At 38.4% G+C, this 26,063-nt stretch overlaps 2 protein-coding genes across 2 annotated transcripts; both read left to right on the plus strand.

The window, feature by feature from the left end:
• Positions 1 to 203: 203 nt before the first annotated feature.
• Positions 204 to 602, plus strand: LOC149823234 (uncharacterized). Its single transcript, XM_090019904.1, has one exon. The coding sequence runs from the start codon at positions 204 to 206 to the stop codon at positions 600 to 602; it is 399 nt and encodes a 132-aa protein (XP_089876030.1).
• A 964-nt stretch (positions 603 to 1,566) lies between these two features.
• LOC149823235 (structural maintenance of chromosomes protein 2-1-like) lies at positions 1,567 to 24,941 on the plus strand. The gene is made up of 21 exons (XM_090018726.1): positions 1,567 to 2,024; positions 3,321 to 4,001; positions 4,148 to 4,291; positions 4,403 to 4,693; positions 4,823 to 5,008; positions 5,143 to 5,307; positions 5,386 to 5,445; positions 7,154 to 7,216; positions 7,866 to 7,957; positions 8,505 to 8,601; positions 11,812 to 11,928; positions 21,233 to 21,451; positions 21,782 to 21,922; positions 21,998 to 22,165; positions 22,668 to 22,852; positions 22,967 to 23,060; positions 23,338 to 23,426; positions 23,565 to 23,790; positions 24,338 to 24,412; positions 24,539 to 24,681; positions 24,754 to 24,941. Exons 1-21 carry the CDS (start codon positions 1,707 to 1,709, stop codon positions 24,782 to 24,784), a joined length of 3,585 nt encoding a protein of 1,194 aa, XP_089874852.1. The 5' UTR covers positions 1,567 to 1,706; the 3' UTR covers positions 24,785 to 24,941.
• Positions 24,942 to 26,063: the final 1,122 nt, after the last annotated feature.

Below are 26,063 nucleotides of genomic sequence, written 5' to 3' on the forward strand. Positions count from 1 at the left end.
GGTACTTTGTTGCCATTACCTCTGTTTGAGAAGTAGTTGCATTCGGTTTGCACTTCTTTTTTCCCAACATTCCATTGAAACAGAGGCTTCAAACCATGTTGACGGTGGGATATCAGGTCGTGGAAATTTAAAAGATGGTGACAATGCTGCAGGTGGCTTCAACGCTTCCCAAGCCCCACCACTAGTGCCACTCTTCCATGAGGATGGTTTCTTTAGGAATTGAGGCCCTCCTTTTTTCGGTCAGGCCCACCCCTTTTTTGGCGAGGCTCGACTACTCTCCAACGATCGACAGGATGGGCGCTAGACAACGGACGTTCCCTAGTGGAGTGTCGAAGCAACAATGGAAGCTAATGCAGGCTAAGCAACTGCTCAAGGCGCGTCTGTGTCGTCAGCTCTATAAGATGCAAAAGCGAACAAAGCTCAAGGCCGCAATGGGCGAGCTCGAGAAGCCATGGGAGGCCGTCTACCGAGTGCCCTTCCTTTTCTCAGTCGACACCCTCACCAACCGCTTCGAGAAGCACGGGGGCTACACAAAGTGCTGGTCTCTGTCAGTTTACTTGGACTCGACCCGAGCCCATACACCACTACACTTGTTTACTTAGGCTAGTTGGTGACTTCATGATGCAACCGTCAACTGACTGCTACAAAGGCAACGAAGACGCAGTTGTTGGAGGCGATCTCCAACCCTCGCGTGATCTTGATGGAAGCTGGAAAGGCACGACCGATACGATCGTAGGCTGAACAAACTTTAAAACAATAAAGAACTCACCCAGATGGTGTTGCTGGGCTTATTTTATTAAATACCAATGTCTATGACAGGTTGCTGATAAACAAATTGAAGGAAATGGTAAACAACGAACATTAATAAAAGAAAAGAACAAAAATGACAGGGAAAGAAAGTGAGGCTGCTGAGAAAAGAAAAGAAGCTGTAGTTATCCTCCAAAAGACGGCCTCACGCAGCCCTAAGTTGTGCTTTTTAAAGATGGTCATTGGATCCGGGTCCGGACCCGGACCCGAGAAGGCTTCAATTCGGGACTGGATCGGTGCTAAGCCAAGTCTTCTCTTTTCTGGAGTAGGTGCGCGTTATCTTCCTGCATCGAGTCAACTCACCTGGGGTCGGACCCTGCTGCTGGGTCCGATCGTCCATTCCAACTGGTGGGTCGGGTTCCCTGGCTGTGCCAGGGTCACATGGTACTGGTACTGGTACCGCCTGCCCTGCATCACTTCAGGTCGAGTCTAAGCTAGTACACCAATTTACTTGAGCGAACCGAGCTTTTTATGAGCCAAATTTGGCTAAGGCAGGTTTGAGGGAACCGAGCTTGTATGTGCCAAACTCGGCTTGGGCGGGCTCGAGTTCAGCTAGTGTGTATCCTAGTGACAATTGACAAAGTGCTTGCTTCCATCAGGTCCAAAAGGGCCATAAAAATCAAACCCGGGTCAGAACGGAGCATTAAAAACCCAACATCGCACGAGCTCCGCCGGTTAAGCGACTCTGGTAAAATTTCAAACCAGAGTTAAAACTTTCACATTCCCGCCAAGAGTCCTCAGAGAAAATGAGTCCTGTTCGTATCAACTCAGAGGAGAAAACTAATAAAACCCTTTTCTTTCCCTTCCCTCCTACCCAACTAAAGGAAAGCACAGAAAAACCCTAACCCCAATCCAAACCCTACAGAGGAAGAGGAAGAGGAAGAGGAAGTGGAAGAGGAATGCATATAAAGGAGATCTGCCTCGAGGGCTTCAAGTCCTACGCCACCAGAACGGTGGTTCCAGGGTTCGACCCTTACTTCAACGCCATCACCGGGCTCAATGGATCCGGCAAATCCAACATCCTCGACTCCATCTGCTTCGTTCTCGGGATCACGAACCTCCAGCAAGTCAGGGCCTCCAATCTGCAGGAATTGGTTTACAAGCAGGGCCAGTCGGGGGTCACCAAAGCCACCGTCTCCGTCGTCTTCGACAATTCCGATCGTGCCCGTAGCCCTCTCGGCTACGAGGACTCGCAGGAGATCAGTGTCACCCGCCAGGTAAGCCTCGTGTTTCTCTTTTGATTGTCATAGCCTAATTTTGTCATGAAAATTTGTATTGCATGATCTTGTATTCTGTACTGTAGATCTGTTGGCATTTGCTATGATATAATCACTAAAAATAGAAAAGTGACCAAATTCGGAGTTCTTAAAGACCTGAAAGTAGTTAGCAGATTTGGATATGTACTTAACCTGTTGCCTTATAGTTGTCCTTTGTTTTCCCTTAAATCCATAGTCTATCCTCCTCATTTATGGATTAAGCCCCACAAAAGACCGAGAACAGAAGGAAGAGCGGGACTACGTCATGAATCTATAGGTCTAGCCTCTTCATACATGAATCTGTCTTCTCGAAGTTTCCATTACGGAAAACTCTTGAAGACCACGGTTGAATCGGGTCTCTTAAGAGTTTTATTAGGGCAAAATTTCCGAAAACCCCATTTTTCTTAGGTATAAAAAACCATAGAACGGGAGAGAAAATAAGTTTCTAACGTGTTGAGGGTGAAGATGTTTCTAACGGAAAAGAAAACTCTCTGGAACCTATATATTTCGACTTGTACAATACAATACGATTAATTATACTATATAATATTTAATGGTGTATCTTGTTGAATCCTGTATGATATCATGATAAATTATATTCTAAATGATTATGTTGCACTGTTATCACGATTACAATATGATATGTTTAATTCAGTAAAAAAAAGTTTTTAGATTCCCATAAGAAATGTTACACGATTTACTTGAATATACTTAGAAGCTATCTATTTTCTGAATTCGTGGTTTATTTATCTACTACCTTAATTTTTGATGCACATCATTACTACTTCACTTTTTTTTACTTCTAGCTTATCTTTTCAAGTTTTTCTAGTAGAAACTTGAGAAGGATCAGCATTACTTATTCTTAGTCTGGGAGACTGGTGCAGTAGAGAGATTCCCCACTTTGTTTCCTATCCCATTAGCATCTCTGGTTCAAGAAAAGGGACTATTCTGAAAGATCCTTTCGATCTTCTTCCATTTTGCGCTGGACCTACTGATCAGCAAAAAAAAATCTTGAGAACAGTCAACATTGTGAAAATCTCACAAGAAATCCATGGCCTTGGCATGCTGAGCTTCTATGCTATGAGGTGTGCTCTTATGATAGCTTTTAATGGTTGGAGACCTTGGCAATGGCAGACATCATAAGTTCATAACATTGTTCAGTCAATGCTATATAGTGGATCTGCTCCAGTTTACTTGTTGAATTTTGGCCATCATTGCATATTGATTTAGCCTTGACTAGCATTGCATTGTGTGCAGATTGTGGTTGGTGGAAGGAACAAATATCTTATTAATGGGCACCTTGCTCAGCCCTCTCGAGTCCAGAATCTTTTCCATTCTGTTCAGCTTAATGTGAACAATCCACATTTTCTCATCATGCAAGGAAGAATAACTAAGGTTTTGAACATGAAACCGCCAGAGATTTTATCAATGCTTGAAGAAGCTGCTGGAACACGGATGTATGAAATGAAAAAGGAGGGTGCTTTGAAGACACTTGAGAAGAAACAGACAAAGGTAGATGAGATTGACAAGCTGCTTGATCAGGAAATTTTACCTGCCCTGGAGAAGCTTCGAAAAGAAAAGGGACAATATATGCAATGGACCAATGGCAATGTAGAACTAGATCGATTGAGAAGATTCTGTATTGCTTATGAATTCGTTCAGGCAGAGAAAACTCGTGACCTTGCAGTTGGCAGTGTGGATGAGATGAAGCTTAAGATTTCTGATCTTGATGAGACCATGAAAGGCATGCAACTGGAAATTGAAGAAATGGAGAAAAAGATATCAGTTTTGGCAGCTGAAAAGGAGGCAATGATGGGCGGTGAGGTTAAATCTTTATCCGAGAAGGTAGATGTTCTATCACATGACCTTGTGAGAGAAACATCTGTGCTTAATAATCAGCAGGAGTCTCTCAAAAGCGAGAACAAGTCTGTTCAAAAGGTGTGCACAGTATATTGTAATTCTATGTGAATTTTCTTTTCCATAGTAGTTCAGCTGCAGCAGGAATCTGTTTCTTGTTCTCGTTTTTGTTCTATGACATTATAAGAGATTATTTATGTGTTCTGTGGTATTGTCTGTCCCACCAGCTTTTAACAACTATAAAAGACATCAAAAAATCTATAAATGAAAAGGAAACTTCCATTAAACAAGCTGAGGATGGAGCACATGATTTAAGGAAAAGGGTGGACGACCTTTCTAAGCGCCTGAATGAGTATGAAAAAGAGTACCAGGTATTGGTTTATCTTGGCTTCCTTCATTTGCAGAATATATTAATTTTTATGCTTTCTGCACTTAAGACTTATTAATTCACTAGAAAATGACTGAACAGTTGGTGTTTACAGGGAGTATTAGCAGGTAAGAGTAATGGAAATGAGGTTAAATGTCTGGACGATCAACTTACTGATGCGAAAGCTGCTGCTGGCAATGCTGAAACTGAAGTGAAACAACTGAAAACAAAGATTGAACATTTAGAGAAAGAGCTCAAGGACAAAAAGAAACAAGCAATGTCTAAGCAAGAAGAAGCCAAGAAAGTAGAGAATGAGTTGAAATGCAAAATGAAAGATGTAGAGAATGTCAAGGCAGCGTTGGAATCTCTTGTTTATGAAGAAGGTCACATGGAAGCTTTGCAAAAGGTTCTGAAAGTGATGACTTTGACAGTTCTTTAACATATATTCAAAGAAACCTTTTCTGTGTCAGATTCATGTTATTGTTCACAGGTTGTGAGCTTTTCTGGTTTACCATCTTCTTGATCTCCTTCCTAGGAGCGCTCTGAGGGCTTGGATGCAGTGCAGAAGTTGAAGGATGAAATAAGAGTTCTTTCAGCACAATTAACAAATGTTCAATTCACATATCGTGATCCTGTAAGAGATTTTGACAGATCAAAGGTTAAAGGAGTGGTTGCTAAACTCATTAAAGTGAAGGATGCCACTGCAATGATAGCTATAGAGGTGGTGTCGCTTGGTGCAAGCATATCATTCATTATTATATTTGCTGTTTGGTATTTGTTCTTATGATAATGCTAGCTCAGAGATTTGAATTCATCAGGTTTTTGATGAATAATTTAGCTTGTTTTACTATGTAGGTGGCTGCAGGTGGAAAGTTGTTTAATGTTGTTGTTGACACTGAGAACACTGGCAAACAGCTGCTTGAAAAGGGTGACCTTCGGAAAAGAGTAACCATTATACCTCTCAACAAAATCCAATCTCATGTAGTTCCTGCAAGAGTTCAGCAGGCTGCCTCTCGGCTGGTTTGTTCTTTGCATATCTTTTGGCTTTCCTCCATTGCTTTCTGGTTTCCTGGTTGACAAGCAGTTAGTCAATTTCAGGTTGGTGAGGGGAATGCAGAACTGGCACTTTCTTTGGTTGGATATGATGAAGAACTGAAGGTATGACATGAGTTTTGAAAGGGAAAGATGGTAACATTATCTTTTATGTTCTAGTTCACATCTATGAAAATATGAATTTGTTCTTAATGCAGCCAAACATGTAGGCCAACATGGGCATGTTTACATGACAACACATTCAACTTGTTTATCTGATTTGTATCCAGTGCCAGTGTGGATGGAATCAAGTGGAGAGCACTCCTTATGGTTCATAAATAAGCCGTTAAATTGGGGTGTAATTGGGTCTGGAATGCCCGACTCAAACCAGTTAGACCCAGCCCAACTTGATTTTGTTAGATCTGATGGGCGTAGTCAGATCTAAAATTTTGACCCATTTTTACACCAGGCGAGTTCTTGGGTAGGAAAAATATAAACCTGAACCTTTTTGTATCCCTATTCTTACTCTCAAGTCTCAACCCAGTGCTATATGTACTTGTATCCATATGGTCCATGTCAGGACCATATCATTTAAAACCTGGCCACAACTTATATACCCGAACATACCCAAACCCTGAACCTCCTAAATCAATTTCATACTTGGACTATTCGGTAACCAAATCAAATTCATGCATAAACTGATATTACCTGACTGTATTCTCATCAATGCCATTTAGACCCGATTTGCCACCTATCCTTATATATAAACATCAAGATTTCTAATTTTTTACTTGTTTAGTGAACTTTTACATAAATTTTGAACTAAATTTGTTTCATAACCTCTGTTGTATGAAATAGAACCAATTTATACCCGAATGGTTATTGACCAGACCCACTTCATACCTGAACCTGTAAAGTCCCGACCTGGTTGATTTCCATAACCAAACCCATACCTGTTTTGTGTAGGTTTGGATTTGAGTCTAACTTTTAGGCCCGATTAAGAAATGGATCTGCTGAGAACCCGACCTGATTCATACCTGAATTCAATAACCCATATGATTTCATAATTTGTCATGTGAAAACCTGAACCCAAACCCGAACCATATAGCGATCAGGTTTGGGTCCAATTCTTGACTTATTCTAGAAATGGATCTACTGAGGATAAATGCAAACCAACCCAGTTACACCCCTATCCCTAGATATGCTTGTCATAGTCCAAGCTACAAGTAACATGCTTTAGTTCTTTAAGGCTTGCCCACATGCACATGCACATCTCAACCTACTAATCTGATGGTTTTCCAGTGTCAGTGAGCACAGAATCAAGTTCTTGGCACTCCTTACAGAATGTAGATGGGCCACTCGGTATGCTTGTCATGATCCACACAACAACTAGCATGCATTAAATTAAGTTATTTGAATAGCAAGATCCTAGCTTAGCCCATTCTCAATCATTGTTTGTGCTCTCTTTTATTTTGTTGATGTGGAGAGAGTTTGACAATTCTAAAGAAAGTTCCTTTATGTTTTATTTGCTTTTTAAATATGAGGGATTTCAGGTTTTTGCTCGTTTTGTTGTTCTTTTTCTGATGTTGTTGTCTCCTTTTCTTGATGGTGTTATTGGGTGTGTTGAAGAGGGGGGATACGTTGCCATCAGTGAGCTGCCCTCGCTGGTTAAAGATGAAGTATCTGATAGCTATAGAAAATGAACGGTTTCATGTTCTTTATTCTTGATTTGTTCCTGATGTTTCTTCTAGATGGGGAATGTGTAGTATGAGCGTGACAATGAATGGTTTAATATATTTCTTTTAACTCTTGTTTGCCTTTTGCTTTTTCTCAGAGAGCAATGGCCTTTGTATTTGGTTCAACGTTTGTTTGTCGTAGTATGGATGCTGCAAAAGAGGTATGCTAAATCTTTGGCTGTTTCACTAATATGGGGTCCTTCAAATTGACATTGACAATCAATTTCATAGGTGAATTCGTGCTTCTCCTTAGTGAGAAAGGTGGTTTCTTTGGTATTTCATACCTTCAAATCCTGTTTATTTCTAGCTTCTATTGTTCCATCTTCTTTATCACATATGCCTGTGTAAATGTATTTTGGTTTAACTGACTGGCCTTAATTTTTTTGAATTTGTGTGTATGGATGTTTCTTTGCCATTTTACATATTTTCAATATCCCTTATTCTGATTACAAAATGATTGTACTTCACTTATTAACATATGTGTCTATCGTAAGAGGTGATTCATAATGTTCCTATACAGGGTTATTTGTGTCCCCTATTTATTCTGATAAGCATTGCATAGTGGAGCATATTTGAGATCCATTATGTTTGCTATCATCTTTTTAAAGTTGGATCTTTTGTGCTCACCTGGGTTCAGCACACAAGTTTCCCATTTTATTTTGTTTATCAGGATAAGGGGGTGAAAGCAGAAACGTCCTACATTTGCAGTTTTTCTTATTAGTTTATGGCATCAACACTGGGGTTTATTCATCTTTTAGAATTTTACTATTGTTGTTTAGTTCATTTCATGGTAAGCTCTTTCATGTGTAGGTTGCATTTCATAGAGATATCCACACACCTAGTGTAACTCTAGACGGTGATATTTTCCAGCCAAGTGGTCTTCTCACTGGAGGAAGCCGGAAGTATGTCTGCCAAATTTCTAGTTCATTATGTTGTAACTTTTTGATTAATGTCTGTTTTATTTACTGATCTTGATCTTAAACTTTATCCTTTTGTTTGGTGGATTTCACAAAGGCATATTCTTATATTGATAAAGTGGATCTCTCACTGGTGATGCTTTAATATAACTTGGTTTCTGTTTTGAATAGACTATTTCTTATTTAATTTAATTTTAATTCACTTCGATGAGTAGAATAAGAGAGCCAGACCTGATAGATTTGCACTGTCTTTTCTGAGGGGAAGGCTTTCAACACCACTGGGGCTATCCCCCAGCTTAGCTGTCAGAAGGGGGGAAAGAAAAGTATCATTTCAGTGGTGGCAGTGCTCACTTGTTAAGGCAACTTGATGCACTATCAGATGCATATGACACGTTCCTCATATCTCTTACTTTAGATGCTCCAAGAAAAATATCAATACTATTCTTATTGGGGTATTTCCCAGAAAAGGAAAGTTTTGATCATACTATTTATTGTTGCAAATTTTCCTTTAATTCAATTGTCATTTCTGCAGAGGTGGTGGTGAATTGTTGAGGAAACTGCATGCACTATCTGATGCAGAATCAAGGCTTCACATTTGCCAGATAAGGTTGTCTGAAATTGAAGCTGAGGTGATTTTTAGTGTGATGTTCCATAATTCTTTTTTGTGATCTTATGGATATTTTCCTGTCCACTTGTACCACCATTTATGCATATTTTTGTGAGTTCATTGATATATTTGTTGTCTGAACAACTTTTGCTACTGTGAGTGGCAACTGTAGATACATGCATGAATGATTCTAAATTTTGTTGCCAGAAAGTTTGTACTATTTGTGACTGTAATGCGTGATGTTTTGGCATATAAATGCGAACTTGATTTTGAAACCAAACTTTGACATAGCTTGTTTGGTCATTTCTTCTTGAGATGTATAAGTATTGGGTCTTTATATGTGTGTGCAATGTGCGTGTAGGCTTTCTACTTTGTATGCGTGCTTGGGTGGAAATTGCAAGGTCGCCATTTTGGTGTTATAGCATCATGCTGTCCTTTCTTTTCTTTCAATTTTCTTGGAAAGAGTTATATGATGGTGTACCTTTCTTTTTTGATGTCTTATGCATGTTTTAACTTTATTGCATTTTGTGTTTTTCAGCTTCTTGGCATGTCTATGGTCTTTCTAATCTTCTGGATGGCGCTTGTTGTTTGATACTTGAAATTGTCTGCATGCCAGATAGACTAGGAAAGTGGATAATCAGTGCGTAGAATGTTTGCAATCATATTTATTGTCCGTAATCCTACCTCCTGTATGTCACTGTGACAAATATCATCAGTTTTTTTGTATATCTTGAGAAAAAAACAATATGTTGTTACAAGTTGAGAGTGCCTATAAAATTGTAAAGCATTGAAAATGTTGTAATTTTACTGTTATCGCTTATCACCAATTTCTTGGAAAAATGATCCCACTTGAAATTTTGTGTAGTTTTTCTATTTTTCAAGGAAAATCTCACATGGAAAAATGAGTGCTGGGTTCCATTTTTTTACTAGCACAGACCTTATTTGAATTATTTACTTATTTTTTCTTCTAAACATCTATATTACTAGATCACAAGGCTTACCTTATTTTCTAACCCAGATCTACCAGTTCTGGAATGTGATCTTGAACCACTTTTTTGTTTGGAAAATTTAATTTTACACAGCTGCATGACTTATGGTCATTTTATGTTTGAATGCCTGTAGCATGAAAAACTTTAGATTGACACCTGAGATTTTTAAAAATAACTCAGATAGGAACTTCTTTCACACATTATTTTAATCATGAATATCATTTAACTATCATTAAATCGGAAAATGACAGTTTTGTCCTTTATTTACCTCCAAAATCCATGCATAACAAAGCCAGTTTGTTATCAGGTGAACTCTCTCTCTCTCTCTCTCCACACTGTTCCTGCCTTTCACATAGGTTGATTTGTGATGCTAACAAGGGAATGAACATGCATTATGGGTAGGCTCTTATATAGTAAAACTATATCTACTGCTAGGAGAATCACCCCCATTGCATAATCTAATCACAAATTTCCTGAAATATATTCGGAGCAAATACAAAAATACAAGAACCCTATAATCAAACCCTCGTGAATAGGATGATCTCCCAAATTAAATGTATGTATGTATGAGATGTTGAAACTCATATAAAAAAGAGTAAAATATCATGCCCCATGTCATAAACTCCTTGGTACTGTATATGAGTTCAAATTTGCGGCCAAGCTTCTACATCCCCTTTTGCTGTAATGCAGAAACGGCAATTTCACAACCTGTGCTTCCATGTAAGGAATGGTGCAGCATTCAGCAATGTATTGCATATAGACTGCTGTAGTAGGATCAGGCAACCCCCTCTTGTACGGTTGTGTCCACCCAACAGCTTGCCAGGTCTGCCCCCTTCATTTGGCTGTAGTTTTTAAGCTTGGTCCTTCACCAAGATGCTGATTTCTAGCTAAGTTTGTCAAGAACCACTGGGAGGGTCACATAAGCATGAGGATAAGAAGAGGCCTCAGCATTTCTATTGGATCCATTTTGGCATGATGTTATTGTCACCCATCCATGAAGTTGACCATCAGCTTGCATGAAGATCTGTTGACAACATGAGAGCTTCAGAAAACTCACGTTTGGTACTCTTGATGAGAGATTCTGGTAGAACTTCCTCCTTGGTGTACTTGTATTCACAATTATTGGTAGTTTAAAAGTGCTCTATGTAGCCAACCTGGCTTCAGACGAGTGGAAGCCCCAAGCTTGCCTAGACTCCCACCAATGACTTCATAGTAGGTGAAGACAGGTTACCACCAGTGTTCTCATCCATAGGCGCCCACAACCAATAATAAGAAAACATATACCTTCTACCTCGTTGCAGTGTCTGGCATTTCATCGATGCCCCTTTGATATTCTTCCCTCGTTCAATGGAGGCTAAGAGCCTAAGATTGAAAAGTTGTGCCTAAGATTGGAAAGTTGTGCCTAAACCGATAGGGCAATTGTAGGGGGTAGATTTGTAATATTGCTACTAAATTGACATTTTCTGTCAAAAAACTAGGTGATGCTCATTTGGGCATCTGGTTGAACTATTTCTGCGAAAGTTAGGCTTCTATTTGAGATGATTGATACTATAAGTGGTTAGACACATAATAGTCACAAGTTAAGCACCTCTATGTAGATCAGTCCTTTGTTTGTTTGTTTGTATTTCTGCCAAGGCAGTATAAGTTGATAATATGATTTTAGGTTCCACGCAATCCTTTAAATGTTGCCCACTTCATAAAAAAGAGCCAATTAACATTACTGTTGGAAATCATGCTTTACATATCTCATATTTGACTGTTAAAATACCTTCAGGATGTGTCAGGCTTCTTTAAGTCTGTGGTACCAAAAATAAGATTATTCATCACTTGTTCTTTTAGATAAGGGTTCTTATTTTAGTTCCAATTCCATCAGTAAAGGTTAATGACTCACAATCATACATTTGCAGCAGCTGTAAGCAAGGTAGGAGGCTTGTTCTATATGGTTGATGCAGGAACTACATTTCAATTAGATATTTTATGATTGTTCTAATTTATGTGGTTAATTAACTGGAGCTGTTTTTGAAAACTTTGGTTTACCTTGTGGCTTTATATTGTAATAATGCAGGCTGTGGTGTTCTCTTTTAGTTTTCTATATATAACATTACATGTTTCATGAACTCTGAGTTTATAACTTTTGTTATAATTTAAGTTGGATATCTTTTCGTTGCTTTGTGCGGACTAATTTTAAGCAAGTGAAATTATAATTTTTTTCCTTTGACCTTTTGCTTATCTGTTTCAAGCAGATTGCCCATCTTCTTCCACTGCAAAAGAAGTTCATGGATCTGAAGTCACAGTTAGAACTGAAGTTGTACGATCTGTCTCTCTTCGAGCGCAGAGCTGAACAAAATGAGCATCACAAGGTGCAATAACCTATATGTTGAAAACTTGAAATTAAATTCACATCAGTGATTGCTCTTGCACATCTATGTGTCATCATAATCTAGTTATATAGTCAAAACCACTGGTTGGTCATAGCAGCAGGTGCACTTGTTTCCATTGAATTTTGCGTGCCATGTGACTAGGCAGCATGGTTTGTAGTCATTGCCAAGGATGTTGCAGCTTAGGCTTTACCTATAGAGTTAAATCCCTAATCTGTCACCACTTCAAGAGATGTTTTGTGTGTGCGTGGGTGTGGGTGTGGGGTGGGGTGGGTGGGTGGGTGTGCCCTACCTAGCTGCCTCACTGTGCTGACCTTATTTTGATTTAATCATGGTAGTTGGGACATACACAAGCTAAACTGAACCTAAACCTGGGTTGCTTCCGTGCAGCTAATACATAATGTACCAGGCTTGAGCTGGCTTGGTTGAACTCAAGCATGCTCCTGCTCAGTTTGGTTAAGCTCGATCTAAGAAATATTCAATAAAACATTTATATTTTTCTGGATTTTTATGAATGGTCGAACAGATGGGATTTAACTTGATCTGCTCATGTTTGCAAGATCATACACTAATCATTACTTCATGTGTGCTCTGTGTTAAAGCTTTTATATAGCTTGTGTGTATTGTGGCATTTTTAGAGCTTATACATGAGGTTATCTGGTTTTAGATGACCCTATGCGTGGGTTTAGGTTCAACTCATTTAACTAAAGTCTAAGATTTAGCTCAAAAATCTCAAACTCGTCTCACTTATTAAGTGAATGAGCTCAAATGAAGCTTTTAGTGAGCCAAACCTGAGGTTCTTGTGGGCAGCCTACTTCATTGCCCACCTGTGGAATAGTAAATGGAAAGAGTTATTTTTTCTCTTTTTTTCCAAGATCTTAACCAATTTATCCGTAAACATTTTGAAAATATGACTGCTGCTCATGTTTCATTTGGTTTCGTTATGCTTACATAGATAGCACAAAATATGATGCCATCATTGCATAGACTTACATGTATCCGAATCTTGTATGTGCGTTGCTTAATATGCCATGGATTATATTTTTGCGGGCATGTCTTTAGGTGTATATCATCACAAACTGAATTACTTTAGATGTACTTAATTGTTCAGTGATGAGCACATTCCTTTCGCTGTACAGTTGTATTTTACAGATCTAATCGACATGCTTAAATGTATAAAAATCAATATTATAGATTATTATCGCTTGCAATGGTATATGATATGTATACATCATGAGTCCTTGGATGCCTATCAAGAGAATAATGCATTCTATATTAATTGTTCAATATTTGTCAGTATGTTACTATTCCTTTTAGAAAGTATTTAGAGCTTTTAATGTTTTACATGTTTTGGTTTACCAAAAACCTATATCCATATCTTTGATATCTGCCTAGTAGAATCCTGTCTCATTAGGTGTATGTCCAGCATATAATTTTTTACCCCTCCCTCTCAAATACCTTCGGTTTGGTTAGTTTGGTTTGGCCTCCTCTGTAATGAAATAGCGAAAAATTATAGAACCAGTGCCACTAAGGGCTTACAAGATCACAATCACAACGTGCACAACGATAAAAAATATATTCAATTTCTTGAATAAATCACAACAACAACAACAACGCCTTCATCCCAAACAATTGGGGTCGGCGATATGAACCAACAAGAAAATCATTTTGGGTCCTCCACATGAATTCTTCTCCTGCAATCATTTCTATCCAATGTCATGTCCTCAGTGAGGTTCAAAGCATTCATATCCTTTCTTATCATCTCCATCCAAGTCTTCTTTGGCCTACCCCGACCTCTTTTAGCTAATATATTTTCCCATTTCTCCATCCTTCTAACCGAAGCATCATTAGGCCTTCGACGAATATGCCCAAACCATCGTAAACGATTCTCACTCATCTTATTTTCAATGGATGCAACACCTACCTTCTTACATATTTCCTTGTTCCGAATCTTATCTTTTAGTGTCTTTCCACACATCCATCGAAGCATACACATATCAGTTACACTCATTTTTTGAATATGATGTCTCTTGGCTGCCCAACATTCCGTACCATATAGTAAAGCGGGTCTAATTGTCGTCCTATAAAACTTCCCCTTCAACCGCAACGGCATTCTACGATCGCACAACACTCCAGTTGCACTTTTCCATTTCATCCACCCAACCTTAATCCTATGATTTACATCTCCATCAATTTTTCCATTCTTTTGAATGATAGATCCCAAATATTTGAAACTGTCATCCACCGCTATTTCTTGCTCACCAAGCTTCACTACACTCTCCTCACTACTTCGTTGCTTACTAAACCGACATTCCATATATTCTGTCTTACTCTTACTCAACGTAAAACCTCTTGCTTCCAAAGTCTGTCTCCATAATTCTAACTTAGCATTAACCCCAATTCTAGACTCATCAATCAAAACAATATCATTAGCAAACAACATACACCATGGCACATATTCTTGAATTGATCTTGTAAGTTCATCTATCACTATAGCAAAAAGGAAAGGGCTTAATGGAGATCCTTGATGTAACCCAACCGTTATAGGAAAATTGTTTGTCACCCCTCCACAAGTGCGGACATTGGTTAATACTCCTTCGTACATATCTTTAATTATATTAATGTACTTGAGAGAGATACCTTTCTTCATCATTGTCCACCAGAGAATATCCCTAGGTACTCTATCGTATGCCTTCTCCAAATCAATAAAAATCATATGCAAATCTTTGTTTCCCTCTCTATATCTCTCAATAAGTTGTCTAAGAAGATGTATAGCTTCCATAGTTGATCTAATTTCTCGAATAAATGCTTTAGTAAAAAGCATAAGGGAATAAGGGGGGAAACACCCCTATTTATACAACAAAAGAGAGAGTGTGAGGCCATTGGGGGCTCCTACATAGAGATGTTGGGAGCTTGGTTGGGGAGCCCCAATGTCTCTATGGTCTTATGACCATAGAGCCCTCAATGGATTTATTAATTACAAAACAAAAATAAAAGAAATAAAAATAAATAACTATTTTATAAAAACAAGTATTTATTGTACATGTGAAAAGACATAAATGCCCTTAATGTGCATTAGCTATTACAAAACTGAATATATATATATATATATATATATATATATATTAACATCCCCTTTAAACTTACGATGAAGTGACCGAAAGTTTGCTAAGGAGAAAAAAATTGAGATACAGGAAGAGCTTCAGTGAAGAAATCAACGAGTTGATATTCTGATGTGACATATGACAACATAATAGTTCCTCTCAGGTACTCATCACAGACATAATGACAATTCATCTCTATTTGCTTTGTTCTCTCATAGAAGGTGTTGTTACTTGTAATGTAGATTGCACTCTTATTGTCACAATACATCTTCGAAGATTTTGAGATGATGACATCCATATCTTTGAAAAGACTTTTTAGCCACACAAACTCTATGTGGTTGTAGCCATTGCACGATATTCCACTTCAGTTGAAAATAATGATACTTTTTGCTGCTTCTTGCATTATGATATTAGGAAATATCCTAAAAAGACACAAAAAACTTGTGGTTGAGATTCTATCATTGGGATGTCTTCCCTAATCATCATCAGTACAAGCAAGCAACTCTAGGGAAGAAGCTGAAGATAAACAACTCTTTTTGTTACGATGTTTTTAATATAGTTGATAATTCTTAACACAACACCCATGTGCATAGTTGTTGGAGCATGTTGAAACTGGATGACTACATGAATTGCATGAGCTATATCAGGCCTGATGATTGACAAGTAGGTGAGTGACTCGATTAATTGATCAATTGACGATATAGTGTAGGATCTTCATGTCTTAACTTAAAATTGATCACTTCAGGGGTTTCTATTTTTTTTTCATCTGATATACCAGACTTAGCACAAATATCAGCAACAAGCTTCATTTGAGACAAAATGTATCCTTTGAGAGAGTAAGCAACTTCAATGCCTAGTTTCAATATCCTTATCTTGGACATAATTAAAAAAAGAATTTGTGGGAAGATTTAGATAGTTCATGAAATGGAGATCTCCTCTCCTATGACCTTCCCCAATCTGCTTTCCGGATCAAAGATCCTGCATGGAGCAACCCTTAGATGAGAAGGAGATTTCACATCCATGATCGAAAATTTGAGAAACGGAAAAAAGATTTAAATTTAGTTGTGGAACAACTTTAACTTTTGATACACAAAATTTTTGAAAAGAATTCAAGGTTTTAGTACTTTTAATTTGCAAAGATGTTCTATTGGCAGTGAAAACATAGGTAGTTTTTGAATTAGTGCATAACTCAGATAGACCATTCTCATGAGCTTCATATAAAAGGAAGCTCCCAAATCATGGATCCAAGAAGACATACCTAGAGGGGAAAATGAGGCTATCGCAGCACCCGATGTAAATGGAGATTTGAGTAATTGTTGAAGTGCCTCCGATACTTGAGCAAGTAAAAAAGAGTCTCTTCCTCTACTTGGTTCATCTTTCTTTGGTGTGGATTCTTCAATGGAAGCCACCTTGTTCTTTAGGGAGTCATTTATCTAACGACAATTAGGTCTTATATGCCCCGATTCATTCCAATGATGGCAAATAGCCTTTTTGTAGTTACCATTATAGCTATTTTGCCTTCCAAAGTGTAGAGACTTGTAGGTTTTCACATGATTGCCAGGTTTAGAAATGGCTAATGTAATGAAATAAGCAAAAATACAAATAATAAGTGAAAATCACTTGTAAGTCCAACAGTGGTCAAGAACCACGAAGAGTACACAAGCACTTTAAGTGCAAACACATAAACCCATAAAGGGGTAATGCCAAAAGGCAAAAGAAAAAATATTATTGAGAGAGAGGGAAAGAACATATTACTAATGAGGGTGGGAACAACCCCTTTATATACACAAACAAGGAGAGAGAGGGAGACCTTGGGGCTCCCACTGATGTAGTCGTTAGGGAGCCCCAACGATCATATTTATGATTGTTGGGGATCCCAACGATTCCATAGGCGGGGTCCTCAAGGGTTCCACAAAGTAAAAAAGAAAAAAAATAAAACAAAAGATAAGTTGTGTTAATAAACAACTTATATTACATGTGAAAAAACCAAAATACCCTTATCAGGTATTTTGAATATATATATATATATATATATATTAACAGTTGATACCTCATCTCCTACTTTAATCATACCAAGATGAGTTTCTTCTTGGCATATTTCGGCAACAACGTCTTCCAAAGGAAGAGGTTTAGATCGATTGAAGAGAGAAGATCTTGTTTAAATTTGGGCCTAAGCCCATGTTAAAATTGAAAAATATGCACTTTTTTCATTTGTTCCCTTAGTTTAACATCCTCACTAGCAACCCATTTGGGTTCAATAAGAGATAATTCATCCCATAAGTGACCAATAGTACTATAGTAGTCACAGACATTCATGTCCCCTTATTTGACGATACATATTTTTTCTTGAAGAAAAAATTGCCTTGCAATGTCTTTTTTGGTATACATACCCTTCATAAAGAACCGTTCTTCGTTAGCTTTCCAGAACTTAGTAATGTCGGCACATATTTTAAGCTCATCATTGTTCATGAACCATTCTAGAATTTTTGCATGTTTGCTTTCCCAATCCTCTACCTTGATTTTATGATCTTCAATGGCTTTGATTCGAGCATCTCCTTCCAATGTTTTTTCTTGATTTGCTTCTAACCTAGTGAGTTTGAGTTGAGGCTCTGTAATAGAGCTCATCACATATCCCTAAAGCTTCTTGCCTTTAATGTTATTTTTCATAGCTACCTCGTATAGTTGGAACCATTTAATTTGAAGGCGGGATCTATTTTTTGTTCATTCTCCATTTTGACTTTGATAGAAGAAGGAAGCGAAAATATGGAGATCTATTGAAAAGAGCTCATCGACCTTGAGTTCTGCAAGCATATCACCAACCCACAAATATTTTTCTAAAGGACCAAAGGCACTATGGCTCTGATACCATATAATGAAGTAAGCAAAATTACAAGAACAAAGTACAATAGTACATACAAGCCCAAAAATGCATAAGCACAAGTCCACTAAGGGATAATACAAAGAGCGTTGGAAAATATATCGGTTTGATATTAAAGAAGTAAATCCATACATATCTAGTGAAATCATCGATAAATGTAACATAATATGAGTATTCTCCTCTTGACATGACCAGGGAAGACCCCCAAACATTTGAATGCACTAATTCAAATGGTCTTTTAGAGACAAATGTTCTATTTGAAAATGGAATAACTTTCATTTTTAAAAAAATATAATCCTTGCAAATTAAATATTTCATATTGCAATTTTTTTTTTTCAAAATGAAAAAAAATATATCTTTGAATAGCTTGGATATCCAAGTCTTTTGTTCCAAGTTTCAATGTCTGTATCTTGGATATAATTACAAAATATTTTTGAGGGAAGATTCAAAGAGTCCCTGAAGTTGAGATTTTCTCTCGTATGGCTTTGCCCAATCCGCTTCCCAGATTGGAGATCCTTCACGAAAAAAACTTTAGTTGAGGAGATTTCACATTTATGATCGGCTATTTGAGAAACCGAAAAAAGATTTAAATTTAATTTTGGAACATCTCTAATTTTTGAAACACAAAAATTTTGAGAAGAATTTAAAGTTCCAATACTTTTAATTTGCAAGGATGTTCCATCAACGGTGGAGACAAGAATTTTTTGAATTAGCGTACAAATCATAATAACAATTTTCATATGGAGTCATATAAAAGAAGCTCCCGAGTCACGGATCCAAGAACACATATCGGGAGGAGAGGATGATGCTATCGTGACCCTTGAAGTTGTTGGAGTGCTTCTGATAGTTGAGTAAGTGAAAAAATGTCTCCTCCTTTTCTAGTGAATTCTTCTTTCTTTGGTGTGGTCTCCTCCTTTTCTAGCGAATTCTTCTTTCTTTGGTGTGGTCTCCTCAATAGAAGCTACCTTGTTTTTGGATATCTCATTGAGCTTGAGACAATTAGGCGTTATGTGTCCTGTTTCATCTCAATAGTGGCAAATAACTTTCTTCTATCTACCATTATAGTTATTTTGCCTCCCAAAGCATAAAGCCTTATAAGATTTCACATGGTTTCCGAGTTTAGAGACAACTAACACTTCATTTCCCCCTTTAAGCATGCCGAGACAAGTTTTCTCTTGGTAAAATTCGTTAACTGCATCTTCTAAGAGAAGAGGTTTAGATCTATGAAGAAGGGAAAATCTAAATTGCTCAAATTCGGGCTTAATCTTATGTAAAAATTTAAAAAAATGTTTTTTTTTCCATTTGTTCTCTTCTAAGTTCCACATCTTTGCTAGCAACCCATTTGTGTTAAAAAAGAGTTAGTTCATCCCATAGTGGGCCTAGAGAACTAAAATAATCATGAACACTCATTTCATTTTGTTTGATGGTTCATATTTTTTCTTGCAAGAAAAATTGTTTTGCAAGGTCCTTTTGGGCATGCATACCCTTCATAAAGAACTAAGCTTCATTGGCTTTACGAAATTTGGCAATGTTGGCACATATCTTGAGCTCAACATTGTTCATAACCATGCAAGAATCTTAACATGGTTACTTTCCTAATCCTCTACCTTAGTTTGATGATCTTGAATAACTTTCATACGTGCATCACCTTCAAGGCTTTCTTTTGATCTCCGTATCTTTTAGTGAGCTTGAGTTGCGGCTCTGAGATGGTGCCCATCACATATCCTCAAAGTTTTTTTTTGCCTTCGAGGTTATTTTCTATTGTGGATGCTCATACTATGTAGTTGGAGTTATGTCACATAGGTGCAGATGCAGGTACGAGTGCGGCGATGTGATACTTCAAAAAAACTTAGGTGCGGGGAGTGTGTGTGTGTATATATATATATATATATATATATAATTTTTAACAGTTTTAAGTTAGAAGAGTCCGTGTGACATAGAGTTGGAGTTATTTAGTTTGAAGAATAAATCAATTTTTTTTTCATACTCCATCTTGAGTAGTAAAAGTGAGAGAGAAAGAGAACAAATATCGTGGAAGAATATTTCCACTTGAGTCACCACGAGCACCACAAACACTTGATGATGCTTCCCACAAGACCAAGAGTACTGATGCATGGGAACGTTGACTGCTGCATCACTTGGGTGTTGAATGGAGGGACTCAGCTACGACATCGTGCAAGGCACAAAAATAGCAAACAATAAACACAGGAACGCTGCTCGTGTGTTGTGGGCTGAACCGAAGGCACGACCCACGTCACGCGATGACAGTGAAAAGATTCAGGGGAGGGGCCACCGAAACAGTGAAAATACTCTTTATGCTTTATTTTCAAAGAGAGTCTAATGAGACAAAGCAAATCCAACTAACAGGAAGCAAGGAAAATGAATAAATAACGTTGCAAAAGAAGGGCAAGGAAATCAATATGGAAAACGACAGACTGAAAGAAAACACACACACAAAGAAAGAAAAGCTGCTGCTAAGGGCGTATTCAATTTTTTCTGTCTGCGCACAAAACCCTAGAGGGGTTTTTAAAGGCCTTGGATGGATTCGGGTATCAGGTCCGGCCCTGGACCCGATGCCGCTCAGGTGTGCTGCTGGATCTGGAGTTGTCTGTCCCGTACTCTCTGTGCTCGCCTGGAATTGGTACGCAGTGGGACCTCTTCCCCGTGTCTTCGAACCACTGCTTGGATCCAATCCCCAGAGTGTAAATTCGGTCCCCTGCTTGGGTCACGCTGTATGGACCAGAGTCCATCCTGCTCTGCGTCAAGTACTATGGCTCTAATACCATGTAATGAAATAGCGGAAAAATATAGAACCAATGCCACAAAGGGCTTACAAGATCACAATCATAATATGCTCAAGCACATGTAATAGCAAACAAAGGGCAACATAAAAGGATAAAAAATATATTCAATTTATTGAGTAAATGCTTTAGTAAAAAGCATAAGGGAATAGGGGGGAAACAACCCTATTTATACAACGAAAGAGACGATGGGAAGCCCCAACGTCTCTATGGTCTTATGACCATAGCACCCTCAATGTATTTATTAATTACAAAACAAAAATAAAAGGAATAAAAAGAAACAATTGGTTTATAAAACCAGTTATTTGTTACATATGTGAAAAGACAAAAATGCCCCTAACGGGCATTAGTTATTACAAAACTGTGTGTGTATATATATATATATATATATATATATATATATATCCCACTTGCATTCTTTTTCATGATATTGTTTGATATACTTTTCACAACTAAAATGTGTTTTTGCAATTATTTATTGTTCATGCAACATTTGCATGCAGTTAGCTGAGATGGTTAAAAGGATTGAGGAAGAACTTGATGAAGAGAGGCATAAAGCAGAAGAGAAACGAGTTCTGCATGAAACATGTGTGTCTGCAGTATCATCACTTGAAAGAGCTATCAAGAAACATACAAATGAACGTGAAAGCAGACTTGGGGCACTGGATAAGAAAATTAAGTCCATTAAAGGGCAAATGCAGTCAGCTTCAAAGGACCTTCAGGTATATATACTTGGGTTCTTTATAAAAACCATGTCAAAGCTATTATTCATGTGGTTGTGGTTCTGAGTTGAATTATTTTTTAATGTCCTATTCCTCATTTTATTATGTGCCTATTCAAGCGGGCATGCAAATGATGTGAATGAATACTGAGCTACTGCATGGTTGCATAACCGCCTCCACTTGCAGAGTTGATGTTCTAATCATTTTCTTGTTTAATAGAAAGGGGAGTCAATATATTAATATCTTTAGGCTTTGGTTTCATTAGATTCATAGTATCGGTGCATGTGACTTGATGGACCATGTTTCTGACTTCAAATTGTGTTGTTGCAGGGGCATGACAATGAAAAGCAGAAGCTAATTATGGAGAAGGAAGCAATGATTCAAGAAAAGGAAGCATTGGAAAATCAACTGAGCTCTCTTGAAATACAGATTAAGGCTTTTGAGGAGGAAATTGGCAGACTGAAAGACAAGGTAGCATACTTGTATTTGTACCTGTAAGTTTAACGTAATCTTCTCACTACGAGCAGCTTTTTAACTTGTGTGCAGGTTCATTCCATCAAGGAAGATTATGACCATGCCAAATCAGAACTTGGTATAAGTCATTCCAAGATGAAAGAATGCGATGCCCAGATCAATTCTGTCAACAAACAACAACAGAAGCTTCAACACAAGCTCAGTGATGCAGGTGTAGACAAAAAGAAAATGGAAAATGAGGTAGTTATAGCTGTAGTTGGTTTCTTAGTATTTTGTGGAGGATGGTTTTTGTCTCTTCTTGTGGTGGTGGTTTGTGTTGGTTTCTGCTGGAAGAATTCTGGTGATTAAACTGAGAGAAACTATTGAGTTTGGTCATTTTATTCTTCTGAACTCTCTGGGTAGAAGGCTTAATCTCATGCATTTGCATGTGCACGCATGGTGATGTCATGTTCCATCATCCTATTTTCAAGAAGTCCTACACTTTTTATTGTTGCTGAAGTCTGTCAATAGAAGACAATCATGCATGTGTCTCCATGTATATGTATGGTGCTGTTGTGTCCCATCATCCTATTTTCAAGAAGTCCTGCACTTTTTTTTCTTTTTGGTAATACGGTCTCGGTATGAGAATCCTTTCATTGGTTTAAGATTCAACAAAATAAGAATCATGAAGCCCACCTACTTTTAATGTTGGTATTTACTTGTATAGCTCCATTTCTAGAGTTAATTTTGGTTTCTCATCTAGGTGAGACGGATGGAAACGGATAGAGCTGATTGCGCTTTGAAGGTAGATAAGCTACTTGAAATGCATAGCTGGATTCGAGCTGAGAGACATCTCTTTGGGAAAAGTGATAGTGATTATGATTTTTCTGCTCGTAATCCTCATAAATCAAGGGAAGAATTTGAAAAGCTGCAAGCTGAGCAATCAGGGTATGTGTTCACATTCCAACTTCTCTAGGCTGAATCTTTGCAGGAGAATCACTCTTTTGGGCACTCTTTTTCCCAAATACTGCAAATTTCTGACCTTACTTTTTCCTCCTGAAGCCTTGAGAAGAGGGTCAATAAGAAAGTTATGGCAATGTTTGAAAAGGCTGAAGATGAATACAAAGGCTTGATATCAAAGAAAACCATTATTGAGGTAAGCTGCTGTCCTTTTTTCATTTCATTGAAAGAACCTGCAGCCTTTCCCTCCCTGAAAGATCAACCCTGTTTTGTTCTTAGTTTTTCCTTTTTGGCTTTGTTTTGGGGTTTGGGGGGTGGTGGGAAGTGGAAAACCCAGATGGGAACCAACAGGCCAAAGATAGATTGCACTTGGAATAGGGTGGTGGTCAAGGGCCAACCACCTGCAATTGCCTTTTATGTTGATCACTTGTCTTCCATAGCGTTCTTCTGAATAAAAGTCAATTTCTTTACAGAATGACAAGTCAAAGATTAAGAAGGTGATTGAAGAGTTGGATGAGAAGAAGAAGGAGACACTAAGGGTTACTTGGGAGAAAGTGAACAAGTGAGTTGGATTTCATTTTTGGTCATCTATTACAATTGCCTGCATATTTTACGTAGTCTTGTTCCTCTGCTAAATCTGAAAGCATGCCGGTATAGGTTTATAAATGAGGTTTTATATTAATATTATGTGTTTTTCCAGAGACTTTGGTTCAATTTTCTCTACTCTACTGCCTGGTACAATGGCAAAGCTTCAGCCTCCAGAAGGATGCAGTTTCTTGGAGGGACTAGAGGTGCGTGTTGCGTTTGGAAGCGTGTGGAAGCAGTCCTTATCAGAGCTAAGTGGGGGCCAAAGATCACTCCTTGCTTTGTCTCTCATCTTGGCATTGCTTCTATTTAAACCAGCACCATTGTACATACTAGATGAGGTATCATCATACTTCTTGTTTTATACTTAATCCTTTAGTTTCTATTACAATTTTATCTAAAGTGCTCATTTATTTTGTTTTAAGGTCTTCTGCTGTAATCTCATATTTTTCTTGACTCTTCCCTGGATTTTCCATCTTTTCAATATCTGCACAAATTTATGATTTAACCGTATTATATATTTGTTGCTTTTGCATTAATGATACGATTCCATGTGGCCACATTGTGCCAAGTTCCATGATAAGCTATTTTGTCAACTCCACGGGAGACCAGCTTGTAACATGGCTTTGTGCAGTGCTTCCTCATTGTGCCAAGTTCCATGATAAGCTATTTGGTCAACTCCACGGGAGACCAGCTTGTAATATGGCTTTGTGCAGTACTTTTACAATGTCACTCCCTTTAGATTTTTATATTCATAGAACTGTATTTGGTTCAACATAATTTCTTTAGGTTCGTAATGTATCAGCTAAGAAACCCTGAAATTGCAAGAACTATGCCTCAATTATTGCAGTAATTCTGGTTGACACAAGAATAATTGTCTCTCCACAGGTTGATGCTGCTTTAGACCTAAGCCATACACAAAACATTGGAAGAATGATTAAATCACATTTCCCACATTCCCAGGTAAGTAAGAAGTGTGCACACTGGAATTTTACTTGGCATTTTTGTTTGGTAAACATTTGGCGATGCTTGTTTGATGTTTGTGTAATTAGCCTGTTTCTTTTCGTGATCGGTCTCCCTGCTTTGCAGTTCATTGTTGTTTCTCTCAAAGAAGGCATGTTCAATAATGCAAATGTGATCTTTCGAACTAAATTCGTCGATGGAGTTTCGACAGTCCAGAGAACAGTTGCATCAAAACCAAACAAAAAGTCTTCTGACAAAACACCTTTTAGGTAAATGTTATGTTTTGTTACTCTTATCCCCATTCTTCAATTTGTTTGCTGATTGATTGAATCTTACCACAGAGCACCGCTAGCAGAAAACTCCGTCAGGTGATAGTTCCAACCGCAAGAGAAGCATTATTGCTGTAGATAATCCACATGTATTTGAGCCGCCACGCCTCATTTCTGCTGTTGAATGAACTGTGTGTTTCTATTTATTTCCCTGTTTTACGCAACAGTGCCGAAGGACTAAGCAAGGAAAAATGTTCTCATCACCAACTGTACATTAGCGAAATCCTTGAAGTCACACTTGCGTATCAGTAGGGAGGGCCAATGGACTGGGGTGGGGGTGGTGGGGAACAAGGTCTTCACCCCCACCCCGTCTGTCTCAAAATCCGGACCTCTATCCGTGAATGGGTTTGGATTTTAACTTCCACCCCCGTTTCATGTCCTCCACCCCCCGGTCCAAACGGGGGCGAGGCAGGGCTGGGCCCCATTTTCCCTCGGTCTATTGCCATCCCTTACAAGGATTTGGGATGGGGTGGGGGAAAGGGTAAGTCCATCTTGCCTCCATCCTCACACCGGTTTTCATTTTAATCTTCATCCCCACCTCCATCCCTTTTTCATGTCCTTCATCCCTGGTTCAAACGGGGTCATGCGGGACAGGGTGGGAGAAAGCGTAAGTCCATCGCAGCATGGGTTTTGATTTTAACCTTCATCCCTATTTCATGTCCATCCCAAGTCCAAAGAGGGTGAGGTGGGGTGGGGGCCTTTTTGCCTCGGGTCCACTGCCATCCCTACCTGTCAGTGACTTCACCCTGCTTTGACATTGTGACAAGGGTTGCTCCTTGTGGGTTTCAAACGCCCGACATTCTGTCAACTTAGTGACACTGACATGTAGCTTTACCAGATGACCGGAGCCTTTGTGGGCACCACTTTATATGTGGTCAGCTACTGAAATACGTGCTTTCATGGTTAAGACGTCAAGTTTAATTTGCTTGTAGATTCTATCACGTTAGACTCTGCTGTCTGACTCAGTAGATTTTTTTTTAAAGGCGAGCTGGGGTTAGGCAGGCTCCTATCAGTTGTACAACTATACCATTGAGTTTTGAACCTGCAACGTCCCAACACAAGGTGATGTGCACTAGCTGCACGCTGAGTCTCTAAAACCATTAAGCTGCAACTCCCAATCTACTGGCCCTTCCGCGCAACTGATGATTGGTTCCAGATCTGACTCGGCTGCATTTCTGGGCGTGGGCCTGTATTTGGATATAACTCAGATGAGAGATGTGGACCCATCTGCTGGGTGATTAAGATTCTTTTAAGGGGAACATGAGATGCATCTGCACCAGATGGTCATGACCTGAACTGGGCTGTGAATCCAATGGCAGCTG

This window comes from Nuphar pumila, chromosome 10, assembly GCF_984573655.1.
Source record: "Nuphar pumila chromosome 10, dmNupPumi1.hap1.1, whole genome shotgun sequence".
Classification (NCBI taxonomy): domain Eukaryota; kingdom Viridiplantae; phylum Streptophyta; class Magnoliopsida; order Nymphaeales; family Nymphaeaceae; genus Nuphar; species Nuphar pumila.